The sequence below is a fragment of the Varroa destructor genome, unplaced genomic scaffold, assembly GCF_002443255.2.
Source record: "Varroa destructor unplaced genomic scaffold, Vdes_3.0 BEIS01000004.1, whole genome shotgun sequence".
NCBI classification, from domain to species: domain Eukaryota; kingdom Metazoa; phylum Arthropoda; class Arachnida; order Mesostigmata; family Varroidae; genus Varroa; species Varroa destructor.
This window is the reverse complement of record NW_019211457.1, coordinates 3,767,195-3,786,135: the sequence shown is the minus strand read 5'-3', so window position 1 is coordinate 3,786,135 and position 18,941 is coordinate 3,767,195. Positions and strand designations below refer to the sequence as shown.

The following is an 18,941-nucleotide window of genomic DNA, read 5'->3' as shown; positions in this document are numbered from 1 at the left end:
CTTTACCGGTAAGCTGGCTGTTGTCGTGCCAACGCGCGGATATGGCTAGTGGAAACGTTAAGGTTGGGGCTTATAGCTAGGGAGTCCCGCTTATACAGCGCTTTATAATATTGGCGGTACGGGCAGGGGATGGGCTGTCGTTGTCAAAATGTACCTTTTCGTACGTTATACTTTTGCTCTGGCTATTACTGTGTTGAGTCAACTCTAGTCTACTTAAGCATTACTCTATACGCAGAAGAAGACAGGTTGGACTGATCGCAACGGGCTTTTGGTTGAGAATACATGTTAAAGAGGGCTTCTTGTTACGTTATCTGGGGAAATCTGGTAGGCTCGGTGGATTTGGATAATGCCGTGGCTGATGTTTCCCGCAAAGTTGAATTACACGTAAATAATATTAAGGACAAACGGATAAAAATTACAAATCTGCTGTTGATATTTCAGGCACAGTTTTTTTTCTTTTTTTTTTTTCTCTAGGTTATGTGTGTGTGTGAGTCTAAGTTAGTTATATTTAAATATCATACAAAGCTTAAATGATATTTCTATTGTTCGCCGCGTACAACGATGTCATGTATCTCAGCAGATTTCTAGCTTGCATAAAAATGGAGGCCAATGGCAAGAGACAATGGAGTCCGTTTCTAATGAAGGACCATTTAAACTATCTCTATTAAATGGTCAGACTACACCGAGTCGTATTGCATTGGCGTCACTTTGACAAGGTGTACCGCCTGCAAAATTACACAACAACGAGCAATAACATATCATATCGCTGTTCGTGCCGTTAAAGCGCAGAGGCAGCGCTACGAGGGAAGAAAACACAGGAAAAGAAAAAGCAGAACTCAAGCAGCGAGTTGAATTGGAGCTAGGATAAAGAAAAATGCGACAGTTATGAAAAAATGCTTGTGCCATGCACAGCATTTCGTATTTATACTGTATTGCCTCTTTCATAAGTTCAATCGCTGTTGCTGGTCCGTTTCTCTGACGTTCCGACAATGTCTCAGATCTGCCTGATAGCTTGTGCAATGCTCTGTATATTCTGTTGAGCTAACCCCAATGGCAGCCTCTGTTTCTTTTCTGTGTGGATGTTCTTGCTGGCGGTGCTAGAGGTCTCCTACGTTAAGGCAGCGTCGTTCCTATGCACCCCTTTAGATGTCTTCTATTTCTTCCTTCAGCGTCGCGTTTTCGGTAGTGGACTGGCTGGCGCTTGTCGCTCCACAGTAGTTCGGTTATGTCCGCACGGTCGATGGTCCAATGAACCCGCAGCGAGAAAGAACGCTCACTACGTGAGCAGTTCATAGACCGCCTAGCGAGACGCAGGGGCAAGACACGGCAGCGTAGGGCATACTAAACGAAAGAATGAACGAAAAGGAAGCGCGCAAATAACAAGTCCATTTGACTCTTCGTACCCTCTGCTACCACAAACCTCTTTCTCTTTTTGCCTAGTCTACCTCTGCTCGTCACAACTGAGGTCGTCCTAGATCCCCTAATATCTGAGTCTTTCTGGTTTGATTTCGTATCTTTGATTCCCTTTTCTGCTGTGTCTCGTCTGATCCCCGTTCTACTGGCAGAGCGAAAGAGTACGAATAAGCTGAGCGACAAACGGATTCAAGCATTGGTGGGGACCTTCGTCTTTGTCCATCTATTCGCCACTGCTTCCCAGTTCCCTAGAAATGTTCAAGACTCGACGGAAGCAAATGTGGTCCGCTACTGCGGCCACAATCTGAGGTCCAGCCGGGATCAAAACATCCCGCTGAAGATGACCCAACCAGCACAATCGACGTCGCCGAAAGTCTTCAGACAGATATATATACAGGGACGGGGGGGTGTAACTGCATGGGGTATCGCTACAAATCCCACTGACTACTTATCAAGCACCCCTTATTATTCCCAATGCCTCTGCTTCGTGCACCAAACAGAGTTCGTCAAGCGTGAAAGCTAAACTTGTAGAAAAGTGAGAGCGTTATATAGCAGCGGGTGTAGCAACACCAGCAGCATCAGTAGCAGTCGTAGAAACAGCAACGATCTCTTTCCCGGCGTATAGGGAGGAGAAAAGGTCCAGCAGCTGAAAGAGTCGGTGTAGGGGTTTGTAAAACCAGTCTATGGCCCCGGCGGCGACGGGTGGTTGATACAAAGTGAGACGAAAGGCCAAAACGAGGCTGAAAGGTGGCCTGATCGTTGCCCCTTTCGAGTCGGCCCTAGCAAAGAGTAGCTCCAACGAGGGACGGGCACTTCTCGCAAGGCTGAGTAAGAAAGCTTGGAGTGAGACTGCGGACGAAAGCGTGACAGGGAGAAAAATAGATAACATGATGATAGCGGATAAGTACGAGAAAAAGAAAATACGACAGGCTGGACGGAATGAGTAGCGACCCGCAACTCGGTTGAACTGGATGGGTTCCTGAGTTCATTCAGGCCAATGAGAAAGCCTTGGACTGGCTGAAAAAGCGCAGTCTTTTCTGCAGTCCCGTACTAGGTGCATCCAATGGCGTCGTTTAGTATTTTTATGCATATTGTTATGCTTTATACCGAGTTCTCTTAGTAGTGCGTTAAAAGAGGTAAGGTAAAAGAAGCACGTCAATTCTTGTCATCTTACTTGATAATAAATGCCGCCCTGGGCTTGCCGGTTAGAGAATTTAGGAGCTTTAACAAGGAAAGATCACAAGGCTAGCTAGTTGATGCGCAGCTCCTTTTCTGAGACGTCCGATGTTAGCTTAGTTCGCACATCAGTACGACCAATCTGCGTAACCACAGGCATCAACAGAGCAGGCTCAGAATAAAATAGATGGTATAAAGTGCGATTTCTGCCTGCCACTAGCCGACTTGACGCCATATAGCAAGAGAACGGATGTACTCTATCTAGATTTTCTTTACATGTTGGATCCCTTTTGCCCCTGCTATTCCGCTTTGGCGTCTGCTGCCGATGAACACCGGAACCATATGGTTGCTTGATGGCTGGCTGTCTGCTGGCGTCAATATGTGGTCGCCATTATGGTGATTGTCGTTACGCTCAATACCGATGCATCCTGAAGCCCGTTTGTAGCATAGAAGTCTCTATGCTTCGACACAATGAACGACTACGGTGTCGACAGGGGCCATGACGCTGTCTGCTGATGTCACAGTCGATGCTGTCAGGTGACGAGAACAGACAAAGACGACCGTCAGAATCTAACCGTATATGAAACGGAGAACGGCTCCGGGCAGGAACCGCCGGCAGCAAGAGCAGCATGGAGGCAGGCAAATAGACAGACAGACAAGCAGGCACAAAGAACAACTAACTAACAAATATACAAACGACGAACATGAACGTTTAAGGAACAGAAGGAGAAGATGAGACCGACTGTATTAGGATGATGACGACAATGTCGACAGTCTCGATAACAGGAGAGAAGTAACGGAAAAAAGCACGGCAGCGTCGGAGGTGAGAGCGGGTCTCAGAATCTGGCGGACTCTCGAGCTGGTTTCTAAGGGGAGATACGGGAGAACGACGACGAAGGACAAGTGACGATGGATAATGCCGCGAGGAAAGAACGAGATCAAAACACGCAGCTGTGCAGTGAGCGCACAGGTGGACGAAGTAAAAGAGGGAACCGGACGGGTACGACAGTTGTCAAGGGAATGTCATAAATTCGCCGGATCTCAGAGAAGCAAAGGCGATAGGCGCAGAGAGATATAAAAAATAAAAAAAGAAGAATGATGGGGCAAAGGAACGTAGGATCTGGGCACTGAATGCTGGGAAAAGCCCTGTGCGCCGCTTCGACAGCCGAAGGGCAACGGAAGACGAGCAGCAGAAGTGCGACCGCCGGCGGAATTTAACCTGAAAGAGCAAGGCGTTTCTCTCTTGCCTCTCGGCGTTGCCGAAAAGGTAACGCTTGTAACAGCAACTAACACAACGTACTGCACAGAATCCCGAATCCCACTAGGACCCTTTGCGTTCTCGCCTTGAGCCCCTGCCCGATGATGTCAGGATAATGTTCGCCACTTGCTGCTAGTGCTGCTTCTGCTGCTATTTCGTCGACGGCGAAATAGCGCTAGGGTTGCTTTTATGCAGCTTTGAGCACCACCAGCAAGGCTCGCGCATTGCCGCCTTGTAGAGAGAACTAACAGGCGACGCGTTTTTGTATCGCCCACTTTAATGCCGCTATAAGAGCCCGTTAACTCCGAATGAAATAAGATATACGTAACACTTTGACGGGCAGTCCCGCTATATGTATCTGATATTACACCGGATTTGCTGTTTATTTTCAAAACAAACGATATCTGCGAAGTAGCATTACACTGTATCAATTTTAAACATATATTTTATTGTTAATGTCTAAATAAAATGCGCCTTTCGGTCGGTACACGCTAGAGTTATATATCTAACGTATAAGGCCTTAGTTCTCCGACGCCTAGAGCTACGCTCATTTTAGAATCGTACTTCGTAAACGTTCGTGCGGACATCATTGCCACTATCACTTCATCCAGCGAATTCTGGCTGGTTTAACCAGGCCGATTGCAGACGAAGAGTCTCGATGGATCTCTCCGTCGATCCCATAGTTGACTCCAACTACTGCAGTCAAGAGGGGAAATCAGTCCGCTGGTAGCCACAGCGAAGGTGGTGGCTAAGGTTGCTATAACGTGGCCGACTATGGTGGCCACGATGGTTCACAGGTTCTTGTAGGAATTGAATTGAATTGCTAAAACGATATCGGCACTAAAAACAGGACCTGGGTCACAACTGGCAGCAGCGTCCAACGAAAGAACGGGTGTTTCTGGTCCCAGTTGAATTCCCCGGATGTCCAGACGAGCACGCCATGAGACGTCGTCGGTATCTGGCCCACTGGGTGTGTTGACGAGGGTCTATCGTGAACGTGGTTCATTGGCAGTTTGGAAGCTATCGCAGGAAGCTCCTTACTCTTTGGTGAAGGCGCATTGTCAAAAAAGCCCACGACCACCATCGCCGCCAGCCTCGGGATGCACAGAGGGCGATGACATAATTGCAGCGAGTGGGGTGGCCCATTAGGGGGAATCGGCGGTGTGAGGGGTCTTGGGGACTCCTGAAAGGAAGTAGGGGCGGCCAATTATATCCGGAAATTGTAGCATTTTAATCTCAAAGGTCTCCTTTTCTCTTTTTCGCTATCGTTCTGATCCCCTTCCTGGTTTCGCCGTCTGTGGCTCTCCTTTTTTATGTTCATAGGCGGCGTTGTCGTCGCTTTCCCTTCTGGTTCTTACTGCTTTTCCAAGTTCTAGCTCTCTAGCGCTCTAGTTTCCCGCAGTCGAAACCTTTTACTTAGCTGATGTCAAGCTTCGCAGCTCGTAAAACGAACGGCAGGCATCGTAAGGGCTTTTGAGGCCCGTGAACCGTATTATGCAGGCCGAAACAGAAGTGCCAGGCAAGGCTCAGATCCCAAAGATTGAAAAGGGCCGCCGCTGGGGTGGTCAGGAGTTTTCTAGAAGAGTCTACCAAAGGGGGGTTCGAGTAGAAAAAGAAATAAGGATCGAGCAACACTGAAAAAGGGTTTTCTCCGTAGGCACCATTGAGGTGTTGGATTGCTGCTGCTTCTGCTGGTGCTAGTATGGCTACTTCCTGCTGAGGATCCCGGTTACTAGAATCACGCACCGCCGCATTGCATGCAACGGCTGCTTCGAAAGAGTGAGCAAAGGGGTAAGCCAAAGGAAGATATAATTCATCCTAGTGCATAGTTTGCTAACAGCGCAACGGCTGTCATAGTTATCTCAGAAAACTCGTAGCTGCTGCCACATCCACCTTCGACTGCCCAGCTAGGGTCTCTGAACAACGAATTGCAACCACATCGATGCAAAATTTTGCCAGTCTTGTGACTTAGCCTCATGAGAACTAACAAGTCCGAACAACTGGCTTTTCCATCGAGCAGCTGGCATCTATAGAATTAACAGAGGAGTCGACGAAGCTAAGGCTAACGAAAAAATCACCAAGGCCTGGCTACCATGTCCTTCTATCATCTTCCATTTCACCGTTATCCTTGGCTAGGAAAAGTGAGTATTTTCCCTGCCAAGGCTGGGAAGAAAGAACGAGGCGAGAATGACCGAAAAAAAAAAGGACGAGAGCCGGATAGCTCAGCAGTAGGAGGATTGTAATTACTTTGGGCATTATCTCCGAAAAAAGACTAACTAGAGTGTCTGGTAGTAGTAGTAGTAGTAGTAGCTATAGCGTGTTGACGTCCATGGTTACTACTGTCGCATTTTCTCTTGGATGAGCAAGATGGTAGACGACGCGTGTTGAGGCCTAGCAGCCTAAAAACGACGGCAGCATATTTGGAGATCGGGAACGGTGCTGCCGTTGAACGAAGGCGATTGTTTTCGCCGCCTTACTTGTGTGGAGCTGAGAGGATTCTGTGTGTTAGACGGAACAGACAGGGTTATATCTCGTCTGTGTGGTAATGTAGACTACTCTTAGGTAGCTAGATAGAACCAGTCGAGATGACTCGATCCGGCGTGATGCAGGCCCGCGAAACGAGTTCATGATTGGCCACAATATATGACTATAGCTAGATGTACTGCTATTAGTACTGCTATTTTGTGTTACTCTTTGGATTCGATTTCCACTGTTTGAAAACACTAATTCGATATAATTTATTTATACTGTCTTTTTTGGTTGCTATTGCAGGTAGGGACGGAATCGAAGAGAGAAAACTCTTCTGGTCCTCGTATAAATTCGGTATGTGTGATGATCCGTGTACTCCGAAGGAAAATCACGTGTGTATAAATTAGTATAAAAATACCTTTTATTCGTAAGTGCTTGTTGGTCCCTAGGTGCAGTCGAATATTAAGGGTTTATTTGTTATTTGTTTACTTCCATAAGTGGGTCTATTGGATTACGGATAACTGAAAATTGAAATCAGCAGGTGTTTTGCTTGTGAAACGTTGTTTTTCGGACACGAAAAAGGCTTAAAAGGAGACAAGAAATAATTATGTAGGATTCGTATATGTTACGCTGCGGTCATGTGAAGCCGCCTGTCTGGACCTTGGAAATAATATTAGCAGTGAGGGAATCAAAGCCAATGGACCCGTGACTAGAAAGCTCAAAAGACTCCGTTCCTAGTAATTAACTTGTGTTAGCCTTCACTTTGTATAAGAAACGATTTTTGCGACCGGGAACAGCTAATCTATGTAGATTTTTATACGTCCACCAGACAAGACCCAACGTAGATAGTGAACTACTTATCATTAGCTCTGCGATTTAACGTAATTCTTAGAATTACATACATATAAATAAGTCGACAGGGATCGTTCGCGCTACTGATTTGAGAACATTATCTAATAGCTGCTTCAACCGGACGGTCCCTGTCAAGCTCCTGACTATTGGAGATTTTGAGACAGACAAGGTACGAGCTTTCAGGCTTTAGCTATACTCGCTATACTTTCTTCTTCACAATCCAAGGTAAAGCCTCACTCACCTCGCTTAATTTATTGTTTTGAACAATTTACACTTACTTTTTCTATGTATAGCTACAGCTATAACTGCTAAACGAGCATATACATTTTACGTACTTCTTGTTGCCAATGGGTCTAACGGAAATCAAGGAATGGTTCATTGATTCTCTTTCGCTTCAAGTGTTTCACGTTAGCCTAAATGAGACATTGCTACCGCCTTTGCATGTCGAAGTAAGCTCAGTTATTAAGCCACCTCGCTGTCTTTGCTTGCTTACTATAGACTCGCTGTGCCCACTAGAAAGTCAAAACAGAAACGGATCCGATGGATTAGGGAATCATTAAGTTTAGGCCTGAATATACTAACATTTCTTGACGCCTTCCTAGGTGCTAGGTTGTGTCTTTCCATGCTTGGCTGGGGTCAGTCTGGCGTGTGGAGCTCGCTCGTCCTGCCGGACTCTGCTGTACGTGCACTGGTCTTAGCTGCTAGGTCAAATTTCCTCTGGGTTTGTCGGTTCTTGAAAAGTAAGGGGAGGAGCGGCGAGATCAGCGGTACCGGACATACAGGAAGCCGCGATAGGTTCGTTTAGTTTAGAGAATGTTGAAGGCATGAGTCTTCCTAAGCATAAGGCAGACTTCTACCCCTTTTTGCCCTTCACCCCCTTTTGATACCCTTTCGACTAAGCAAGCAGCTTGAAAAGGATGAAACAAAGTTTCACTCTTGCACTTCACACCTATTCCATGCTGCTGTTGTTGGTGCAGATACTGCTGGCCGCTTGGCCTATTTCACAGTTTCCCAGGCAGGGCTTGTCAGACTGACTTGAGAACTGTAAAGTGGTGCGGCCTTAGCTTGCCTTTGCAAGCCTATTGCAAAGCTGCTCGTGGAAATTCTAGCACTAATGTCGGCTTTTCCTGATTATCCCTGTGGCCGACTAAGCCTACTTCCTAAGGTGAATCGACTGTGGAACACAAAGTACCAATACCTTACTTAGTTCGCCGCTGTACTGCTGCAAACCAAACGAGAGACAACGCGTGCGAACGGCTCAGGGGAAACTTCGAGGAGTACCTACTTACAGTAGCGAGCAGCAAAACCAAAACAGAACCTATCTAATAGCGCAGCAGCAATGAGACGATGGGAAGGACTTCTTTTTCTCCCTCCTTCGTGCTTTGCAAACTTGGCACCAGTCAGTAAAGGAGAGCATTGCAGTGCAGGAGTAATTCGCCGCAGTTCACATGGCCAACAGGCTCTGAACGTTGCACGGGAGTACACGAAACAGGGGGCGGCCGTACCTCGAATAGGCTTAGACAGCAATAGATTTAGGAGTTTAACTTGGTCTGAAGTAGTTCAGAAAACGAGACTGCGGCCTACCGAAGCTGCCTCGGGTACTGCACCTACTGGACATTGCTAGTATTTCTGGTTCTTTTTCTGCTGCTATCGGCTGGCGGCGGTTCCGTAAACAACGCAAGGGAGTGAAACAAGGATAAGTTGCATGAACGGAATGAGACAGGTTTTGAACAAACCACAGTCTACCAGGTGTAGGTAATAGCGTCCACCTGTCAATACCATGTATATAATATTGTGTACATAAAAATATATATAAAACATTTATTTCTTTATAGTAAGCGTTTTGCTTGTAAGGGTCGTTTACTTCAGATAAACTGTTAGAATTGTAAGCTAGGTAGTTTGTTCGTTGTGCCACCCGGCGGGGCAACCCTCGGAAAGAAGAAATGAACAAACGGACGCTCGAGAATAGCTTACACAGCTGAATCAGAAGGAAATGAGCAATCCACAAGTGGATTAATTTCTTTCTGACCGCTTATTGCCTAGGAAGAGTCGGCAGATTTAGCGTCGGGTAGATAGATCAAAAAATGTGTAACTTCTGTGTAAGCAGAATTCGGGCGCTGCTAGGACCGTGTCGCTGGACGTCTCTACCAGTTAGATGAGTACTCCGTTTGCCTGTTCAGTTTCAGTCTGATAGGAAATTTTATTTCCTTTGGGTCGCAGAAAACAACCGAAGTTTCTTCGTGCAAGGAAGTCAAGCCCGTTTCCTTTGGAACATTTGTCGGTCGACCGGTCTGGAGCCACCGAAGCGGGCGGCGTCGCCGGTTCCGTCCCGTCGTCGATCCCTACTTTGGGTTCTGAGGTACGCATTGAGAAGGTTGAATGACTCTAGATTAACCCAAGAAACATCGAAGAAAAGCGCAAGCTACCCAGTCATTGTCAACTTGATTCTCTCGAAAAAGACTTGCTCGAGCTGAACGACTGAGTCGAGTCTGTTCGGATCTCCTCAACACTCATTAAAAGAACGCTACGCACAAACACACTCACCAATGGCCAGCGGTAAGGACTGACTTGACGGGCTCTTACGAACTTCAGTTTGGGGCTAAAGCCAATTTATTTATTGTAAAAGCGGTGAAAAACGACGCTGTTCCTTTTCGACAGGAAGGAGCAGCTATTGCTTAACCTAAGTTTAAACTCATTAATTACGTAATTGCTTCCTGCTTACTTGTTCTCCGCTGCTGGCATGGAGTCAGTTGTTGAGTCCGATATTGTTTTTAATACTATATGAAGCCAGATAGGTTATTAAGTCATATGTACAGCTTTTGAAGTTGGGTCGTAAATAATTAAAGACATATTATTGATGCGAATGGCGACACGAAGATCCTTCAATGGTAAATACTTTGGCCCAATATGCTTTGTTATTTGCTAGCTATGTGTTGGAAGCTTGTCGAAAGCGTAAAATATACAAAACAAATCCTTCTTTGTCTTTTAGCGTTTTCCGAGCAGGCTTGCTTAATAACTTCTATACGTAAATTGAATCAACCGCAGTCAGGCAACATGCTAAGTTAGTTTCGTCATATGAGAGACACATGCAAGTTAGCGGGAAATGTCAGCTCCACAAATACTTCAAGAAATAATAGCAATAATAAACGTCACAGCCACTTAGAATGTCAGTCTACAATAGCCTGTACGCTCAGACGTAGTTGCGTTCGACAGAAAGCTACAATGGCGATTCGAGCAAAGTCGACAAGCGGCAGACAAAAGAAAACCAATGATTTGATAATATTCCGGCTCGCTACCAACGGGCTAGCGATCCCTGTTCGCCATTGTTCTTCCGAGCTGCTGATCTTCTTGTCGTCCGCTCCGCTCTGTCCGCACCGTCGTCAGCTTTGCCGCGAGAGCCATCGGTACTACCCGCAAATGCCTTTCCCCGTCCCTCTTTGCCCACCTTGCCCCCCATCGTGTTCCCTTCTTATCTATCGTCTTATTCCACCTCTATCGTATTCCCCGTATTGTCAGCGGCGAGCACACTCAAGGGAGATAGAGTATCGGTCGGTAATCGCTCCCCGGAGTCGGTGATAGGAGATAACGAAAGGAAGGCGACTGCAGGGCTGGAGGGCCGGTTATCTCCTATTTAAAATATGATTCGAGAAAGGCCTTGTTCTGTTATAGCCCCTCACGTTTTTAGGGCTATTCTTCTGTTTTTCGTTACTACCACTCGTTCTCTGTCTTTACTGAATGGATATTGCGGCTGGGTTAGGCTCGCTGGATAGACAGCGAAGAAATAAGGGGGTACCCCTTTCCCAGTTTACTGGGGTATCTCGGCTTGCAGGGAGAGAGCGGAATGAAACACGGGTACCAGCTATTATTTCCGAATTTTATTTATTTCAAATGACAAAAGAATGGGAGAGGTGGTTGTCGACTGACCTACCGGGAGGGAGAGGGATAATCTAACGGAGCCGCTGACCCTGTTGATTAACGAGAACAAGAAAATTACTTTCATAAATACCATTATGGTTTCTAGATACATAAAAATAGAGCAAGATCTTTATCTATATAGCTTACGAGATGATTATCTCTGCCGCTGTAATACCATGGATTCTAGTGTTCCTCGTTTTTCCTAGATTGAGAACGATGACTTCTTTTCGTTTTTTCGCCTATGGCCCTAACAGTATCAGCACTAGGCCACTGTAGCAACCGAACAGCCGAACGTCGGTCAACAGACTGTAACCCAATTCTTTCGCAGTCCTGCTAAGGTGTCTATCGTGGAGAAGTTTGCTGAGGCCTCGAGTCGCGGGTTCGCGGGCAGGCAGACAAGGAACTGTGGAAGTTTCAAGAGGAAAGCCTCTGGGGGCTGGCTGCCGCCCCGAGACCTGGCGATGGACGGCAAATGAAGAGGGAAGCACAATGGATCTCGTTTTACAATTCGAATAGCAGTTGTACGCTAGCGCAAGGCGGTCCAGGGCTTTGGCGTGTTCTCGCTAGTGCAGGTCCACTTCCCCAATAAATAGTGACCCTTTGCTTTTCTCTCCATGCCTTTTTGTCCCTTTCAAATACCGAGGGCAGACTCCCAGCCTCGGCAGGCAGGAAACTCTAATGGAAATATGTAGAAAATGGTTTCTGGTGGTTGCTAGCTTACTGTGCTAGCTGGCTTGCCCGTCCGCCGTGCATACTTGTTCATCTTATATTCGCCATACTACACTGACAAGCTTCTGCAAGCTTTGCGGCAGAGAATAGTTCAGCTCACTGCTGTCATCAAATGCTCACTGCTGCCAGCAAACGGAAAATGAACGCTTGCCGACATGTTTCCTTTTGCCCTCTACCGCTGTCGTGTTGATTATTAAAACGATGGAGTGCAAGCTTTCATCGTCAACTGTTGCATTGCTCTACGCCTAGCGAATGGCGGGTCGTAGTCAGTTAGTCAAGAACACCAATACAAGCCAATGACATTAGAGCCTGCGTAGACACTCGTATCTGGCTTTGGCTCGATTGTGGCCTACGACCACAGTATCACATATAGACTTTGCAGGCCTCACCATATTTGCTAAAGCACAGCATTGGCATAACTCGGAGTCATGTCGAATCCGCTACCTTCGCCACGATAAACACCGGTACTCGGTCGTTCCAGCGACGATGGAGAACGAGTTCGAGCGACTCAGGCTACTATACTCCGATTTCGTTATTAGGTCGCCGCACGGTATTGCCAAGGCTGTACTGCGTCCAGAGAGTTTTGGAGACGAAGCAACTGGCCTGTATTTTTACCTGAGGAAGGCCTCACTTGTCCACAGTTATTTCACCAACGTCCAGTGCTAGCAAGGCGCCAGAGTCGAGAGTTCCAGAGATACTGGCTAGAGACAGTTGGCTAGATGGGAGAGCGCTGGACGTTGTGGGAGTAGAAATAAGAGTATGGGTGGTTGGGGATTTGAGACAGCGTTTTCGTTAATTACGCTATGGTGGCTAACATGGCCAGGTTTTCTCTATCTTCCTGTAGCAGTCCTCTTCTAATAGTACGATATCTTAACAACAAGTTGCAGTATTCTTCTTTCGGCCTCTCGTATGGAAGTTCGTAATTTCGTGGGTACGTTTGTCACCTGTGCTCTTGCAGTGCTGTTAGTCAGGATAAAATAGCATAAAATGCAGCCTAAACAACTTCGTCCAGAGTTTGCTCATGTAGCAATATTGCAATAATTCGTATACTAACAAGCCTAGCGATGAAAGTAACGGAATTAGAGAGAAGGAAGATCGGACGATGCGACACTCAGAGTCTGGCCGGACTCCAGACCTAGCGTCTCGATCACCGCTACACATGGAGTCGGCAGACCATACAGAGCCATAAGATGGGCTCTCACCAGAGAAACCCTGCACTTTTTCGAAAAGCTCAAGAGTTGAGCGAAGTTTATCATAGATATCTAATATGATAAGCAAAACGGCAAAAGTGCTAAGGAAGCAAAGAGGCGTGGCAGTCGGACGAGTGCGTTGCCGTCACTGCAAGCAGCGACCGCAGAACCGATTTGACTAAACCCGCGCCCTTGTTATCATCTACTTTGCACTATATATTCGCTATATAGACCCTGAAATAGGCACATAGAAACGGAAAAAAGCGGACAAGCGAGCGCAACCATGAAAGAGGGCAAAACTGAACTCTGGAAAGGATGCAGGTCTCCGCTGGTCTTCTCTTACAGCAAGCCGCTTCAATCGCTTTGCTGAAGTTGCTGGTGCTTGTACACTTGGTTGGCAAGCAGGCTCTTCATGCTCTATGGGGTCGACGTCTCCATGGGGTTAGTCAGTCGCCAAGCTAGGTCGCTAGCTTACTGCTGCCTTTCGCTACCCTGTACTTTGCTCGTTGTTGTCCTTTTCTATGCCTCAGATGTTCTTACTCCCAAGGGAGTAGAGATAAAACTTTTCTCCTCCAACATTCGCCGTTTTACGAAAAGGGTACTTCGTGTTCGTTCGTTCCTGCTCCTTCTGGTATACTACTACCAACAGTAGCACCACAACTCAGCTGTTCTCCGCAGGGCCATACGCCCCCTGCAGTGAGCCCTAGTGAAAGGGAAAACACGGAAGACAGAAGACAAGAGGTCACACAAAAGGATAAGAAATGTACTAAAGGCTCTGTTATCTTTCCTCTAGATTCATATCAGGGTTCTTTTTCTTAGCGTTACTCCTCCGGCGACACTTCACTTTGCTGCGTCTCCTGTTACTAGACTTTTACATCGGCTGTCAGCTTGGCTGTTTGTGTATCATTTGCCCTGGCTGGCCATTCTCAGCCTCCGGAGCTTCTAGCTTTGTGCAGATTGTCGTAGGATTTGGATCTCTTTCTCAGTCTTATTCTTCTTCGTTCGTTCTGTGTTTCGTACCATTTAGTTGCGCAAAAGAAACGCTAAGCGGCACGTTACAAACAGGCAGACAAAGAAGTGAAGATCTTTCTTTGGGTTTTTTCGTTTCAAACGTCGAGTACTCGAAACACTCGTCGACGATGGACTGGGTCGGACGCCTTTTCACCCAATTCGGTCTTGGCTCATTCTTTTTGGTTCGTCTGTCTCCCTTGAGATACTTGGGGCAAGTCGGCTTCTGCTTCCCAGCCGAGTGAACGTCGATGAAATTAGAAGAATGGAACAAGAAAAAGATTTAGAGGAGAACTGAAAACTTTGTTCGCTGTTCGCTCGCGCTTAAACAGCTGTTGTCTTTCAAAAAAAAAAAGAATCTAGCTATAGTTTTTTTTCTTTTAGCTAAGTCCAACTTGAAACGTGTTGAGCTTGCGGGCGATAATTTGCTCTGCTGATTCGAATTTCAAATTGAATTTATAAGTCTGTATATGTTGACTGTATTTACGTCTGCACATAGAAGGCCATAAAGCAGGAAGCCATCTCTGCTGGTAAGACTTACTCGTCTAACTTGTACAGCAATTGCTCGGGATTTGCCAAATATCGATCCCTCCGAGACCACAGATAACACGCAATCGTGGGATGTGAGCCCAATTTCTCTATGTTCGAAGTTCGCTTAGTTTAACCGCCATATAGACCTTGCCAATAATTAGCCCCGAAGTCGTAAAAAGAGTTACGTGTTATATATAGGATATAGTACGACCACCAGATCGCACTATTGGCACAAAAACCCCAGAGCATATTGATACAATATCAGTTTATTCCAGCCTCGCAAAAAGGTCCTATTTGTCCTTGCCGAAGAATCACAAGAACCACTTCATAACTACATACTGTACCGCGCATAAAGCTATCAGGGCCGATCGTTCGTTACCAGTAATTTTTATCAGTAACTGGTTACACGTATATTCATCTGTAGTACAGGGTATAGCCGTATTGATATTGTACGTCCTCATTGCACAATGCAACTTCAATGCCTTACGTCTAATAGGTCGTGTATGGACATACAGCAAGTACATACCTATCTACGTTTCATATGATGATACCAGCATGGCTTTTGACAATAATAGAATCATTTACAAGGAAAGCCACTCTGGTTGTCTGCTACCGGTCTTGCTGCAGACCCAGCTGTTTCCGAATGCAATAGAAACAGGAAGGAACGTGCATGCTCGCAGATTAGTGCATTCTAGCCAAATGGCACTAAGACCAGCCTGGGTTGGCTCCGTCGGTCGCCGTTGCCTGCAGATGTTCCGCCTCACGAGTTCCAAACTACAGATCAAGCGAGGGAGCGTAAGAGCACTGAACTCCGCACGGTCGAAAACCTAACTCAGTACGGCAATTGCTTTTGCTGTTGAGAGCAATAAGACAGTCACAGGACACTACAGTCTAAAAAGGGTTTGTAGGATGTTCTACAAAGCCTTAACGGGATGGCACTTCGGAGCAGTCGTCGCGAAATACTCTAGCGCTGGGAGCCTAGCACGTATGTCTACTTGAAGAAAACATGTGCCGGCTCGAATCGACAAAAAGGTAAACGCTCAAAGAAATTTCGTTCGTTTATTAGTTGGTAGGGAACGAAACAATATCCCAGTGTTATTCTGTATAAGCAACCCCACTGTGTATTTTATTCAAGTGTTGTATCCTAGAAAGTGACGCGCTTGTAAGGCCAATCCTTAATGAGGTTTGGCTTGGTCCCGAAGGCGTTAACAAAGGCTATGTGAGTGAGAAGCTTGCTAATATCGAACAGATAGAACAACAAAATTCGGTTTGCTTGTTGGAAAAAGGATTGAGTCAACGATTTGACAGAAGGATCGTCAATTTTATGGAGCTACCGTCGAGTTTTAGTTCATTAGAAGCAATCCAAAAACCTATTACAGCTCAGATAGCTAATATAGATTGCGCTGATAATGAGAATCGATAGCGACCCGGCAGAGATAGTAATTCAGAATAGTGGTAGTTTCGATGAGATAACGCTCGAAAACTTCAATTACTTGGATAAATGACATCATTTAGCATCGCATGTAGTCATCGCTATTATTGATGTGCTCAAATATGAAGAGCGTCTGCATGTGTGTGTGTGTGTGTAGAGCTGATAAAAACCTTTTCGATCATTTCCCGCTTTTTCTGTATGCATTTTATTACGATTGCGTGCTTTCATAAGGTATTAGCAACAGAAGTCTACTGCTTCCCTCGGCACGATCCGAATTTCGGCAATGCTTACTTAAGGTTTGCGAGACTATCTTAGATACTAAATAATTCACGCAGGAAGACGTCAACCCCCGCTACGGTGTGTTTGGCTTCCGACACTACTATAGATGGGTACCAGCTTTGCTTCTGCTGTCGCTGTTGCCGCTAGGATCTGCTGATTTCCGGCCAGTATCTGCCCAGATCCAAGCACAGCTAAGCCTGAGTAGGGAACCACAGTGCACACATGGTACAGACTGTGTGATGCAAAAATCTGTGCTCGAGCCTGCAATGAAGTCCAGCTGGGCCCAGGTAGTTGGGCAGAGTACCTCGCAGGGTTTTTTTTTATCAATACTTAAGTAACCGAGACTTGTTTTCTTGTACAATGACAAGTTGAGCAAGAACGAGCGTCAAAAGAGGGAGTTAGTGAAAAGTCGAAAGAAGAATCGAATCAGGCTCTGTCAGTAACTGACTGCCAACCAGTCGTTTCGTCTCCATTAGGCCTATGGTCAGTGAGTGGGAGCGGTAAGGGCTGCTGCTCGGGGTGTCAAAATCAGTAGCAGCAGCAGTAGTAGCAAGATCCATGGCACCAGTGCTGTCTCAGCCTATACAGCTGGTGTTGCCATTGGTTACGTCTTTTGCTTGTCTTTTGTAGCTTCAAAGTGACGGCCTTCCGTGGAGACGGACGCATTAGTACATCGAGAGTGGCCCGTGCGGTGATACGAGAGCGGACCGCCCCGACAGGCCAAAGTCCCATGAAGTACCACACGCAGGTCACATGGGACGGTAAAAAATGTTGGCCGCTGACTGCTGACAGGCCTCTTGGCTCCAGGAGGTTTCCACTTAAAATGAGGATTAGACACAGGTCGAACCTTAGCAGTTATAGCGACAGTTGTAACAGCAAAAGCAGACTATGCAGGCGCCACACTGACAGGATGCATTTTGTCGAGCGATGCAGCTCACTCTTTGTTACCTTACATTTTTTCTACCTCCTTCGTTTTGGTTTTGGTGACATATTAATGTCAGCAGCGGAAGCACCCGTACCGCTCGTTGCTAGTCAGCTGTAGCATTGACCGAAGTTTGAGCAAGCTTGCAAGTGATTCCTTAGTGGTACACTCGTTCTCGCTTTAGGAATTGTGGAAGACCTCGCTTCGTCTATCTCTTGTTGCGTTGCCTGTTGGCCTATAGCTTAGGGCCATCGTCGCCACTCATACCGTATGCAGTTTACTAATTGCGTCAGAGCTCTGAAGTTAGTCTTCGTCGATGAACCGGGGTGCTGCTAATGCCGCGCGCAGGAAGCTTGCTGTCTCTTCTTTGGCAGTTTTTGTGATTCCGTTTTTCGTTCGACGATTCTGCCTGCGCAACGTCAGCGCCGACGTAACGCTCAAACTAACAGAAGATGATAGCAAAATTATTTTTACGGAAAGAAGCGCAAGGTGAGAAGTGACTGGAAACATAAGTGTTATCCAATCAAGATAGAACAGTAGATCCGTCACTTCCTGTATCCTTCTGTCTTATCTAAGCTGACCAGTAATCTTGGTTGCGTTTACCTTAGCACGTCTCAAAGCCAGTCTACCCTACATGCACGAAGACAGAGAACTCGTGGGCCTGAGACCTCTACGAAAGATTTTTTTAATCCGTTATAAGGACGTATTCTATGTTTTAAGAATGGTCTATGGTCTGAAGTGCCAACCACCCGCGGATATTCGCGGAGCACCTTCAAGTCCTATGTATACATGCGTGCCTTGTAATGTTTGACGCCAAAGCCTTAACCAGCTATAGGTCGATTACGGTGAATCATACCCTGCAGTGACTGGGATCTGTGCTTGAACCAGGCTCCCTTCTCGGTCGCTCCTATCGTAAAGCTTTGCTGAGGTCTATCCAATCGTTGTACTGTCTGTTTAGCTCGAACGGCATTAATGCAACCATTCAGCAATGTCAGATGGTTAGCGTCAGTTAGACGCCGCCAGTCGACGTTTTCGATTTCCGTAAAGGCTCCCTAGAGACCGTAACTTGGCATAGATAGATAGGTAGATAACAGACAGGGATAGCTGTCCTTGGCGCTTATACCTTGAAGTTAATCCTTGGCTAAAAAAACGTGAAGAGCGCGCGCAAAAAAGAGTTAAGGAAAATCTCAGTATATCCCTAATAAATGTGAACTTGCAACTACCACGTCTACTTAATTTTGCACCAGCAGCAGTTTCAACTAAGACTTGCGTTGCAGTTATCTCATGGAGGACAACAGGAAGCAGAAAACAGCAGCATTATTCGAGATCCCTTCTAATCGTTTTACATCAATGTTACCTTTGCTAAAAGCTATGCCTATAATTTTATTTTTGAGGTCGTCGCCGAAACCGGAACAGAAGTATCTATCGAGTAGAATTTTAGCATTATCTTGACGACTAAATAGTTTTTAAAAGGATATTCTGAATCACCGTCTTGTCCGTTGATTGGTTTCCGAACGTTCGAACGACCCAGATTTGGTCATTGTGCATAGATATGAACAAATGTATCCTTAGCATTAGGTACTACAGCGCATTCACGGATTTTTCTCCTGAAACAAGGCGAAATTACGTTAATCAGTTAGTTGAAAAATCTCTGTCAGCAAAACAGAACGAGAACAGCGCATGATATAGTATACCTTCGTCCCCGTCCGTGGCAAACGATAGGTTCTGCGACTAACACGCTGCCGGTGGTGTTGCGACGAAGAAAAA

General features: G+C 46.3%; 1 protein-coding gene across 10 annotated transcripts in view; it reads left to right on the top strand.

Moving 5' to 3' along the window:
- The window catches only part of LOC111250370 (ELAV-like protein 1), a 333,939-nt gene that overhangs the window by 91,960 nt on the left and 223,038 nt on the right, over positions 1-18,941 (top strand). For 4 of the 10 annotated variants that reach the window (XM_086988636.1, XM_086988632.1, XM_086988634.1 and 1 more), the window contains one exon: positions 6,620-6,670. The exons of 5 other annotated variants lie outside the window; for them this stretch is intronic. In XM_086988636.1, coding sequence (XP_086844762.1) covers positions 6,620-6,670 — 51 coding nt within the window. Of the gene's footprint in view, positions 1-6,619; positions 6,709-18,941 lie in introns of all 10 variants that reach the window. One more of the 10 variants, XM_086988639.1, reaches the window with a different exon arrangement.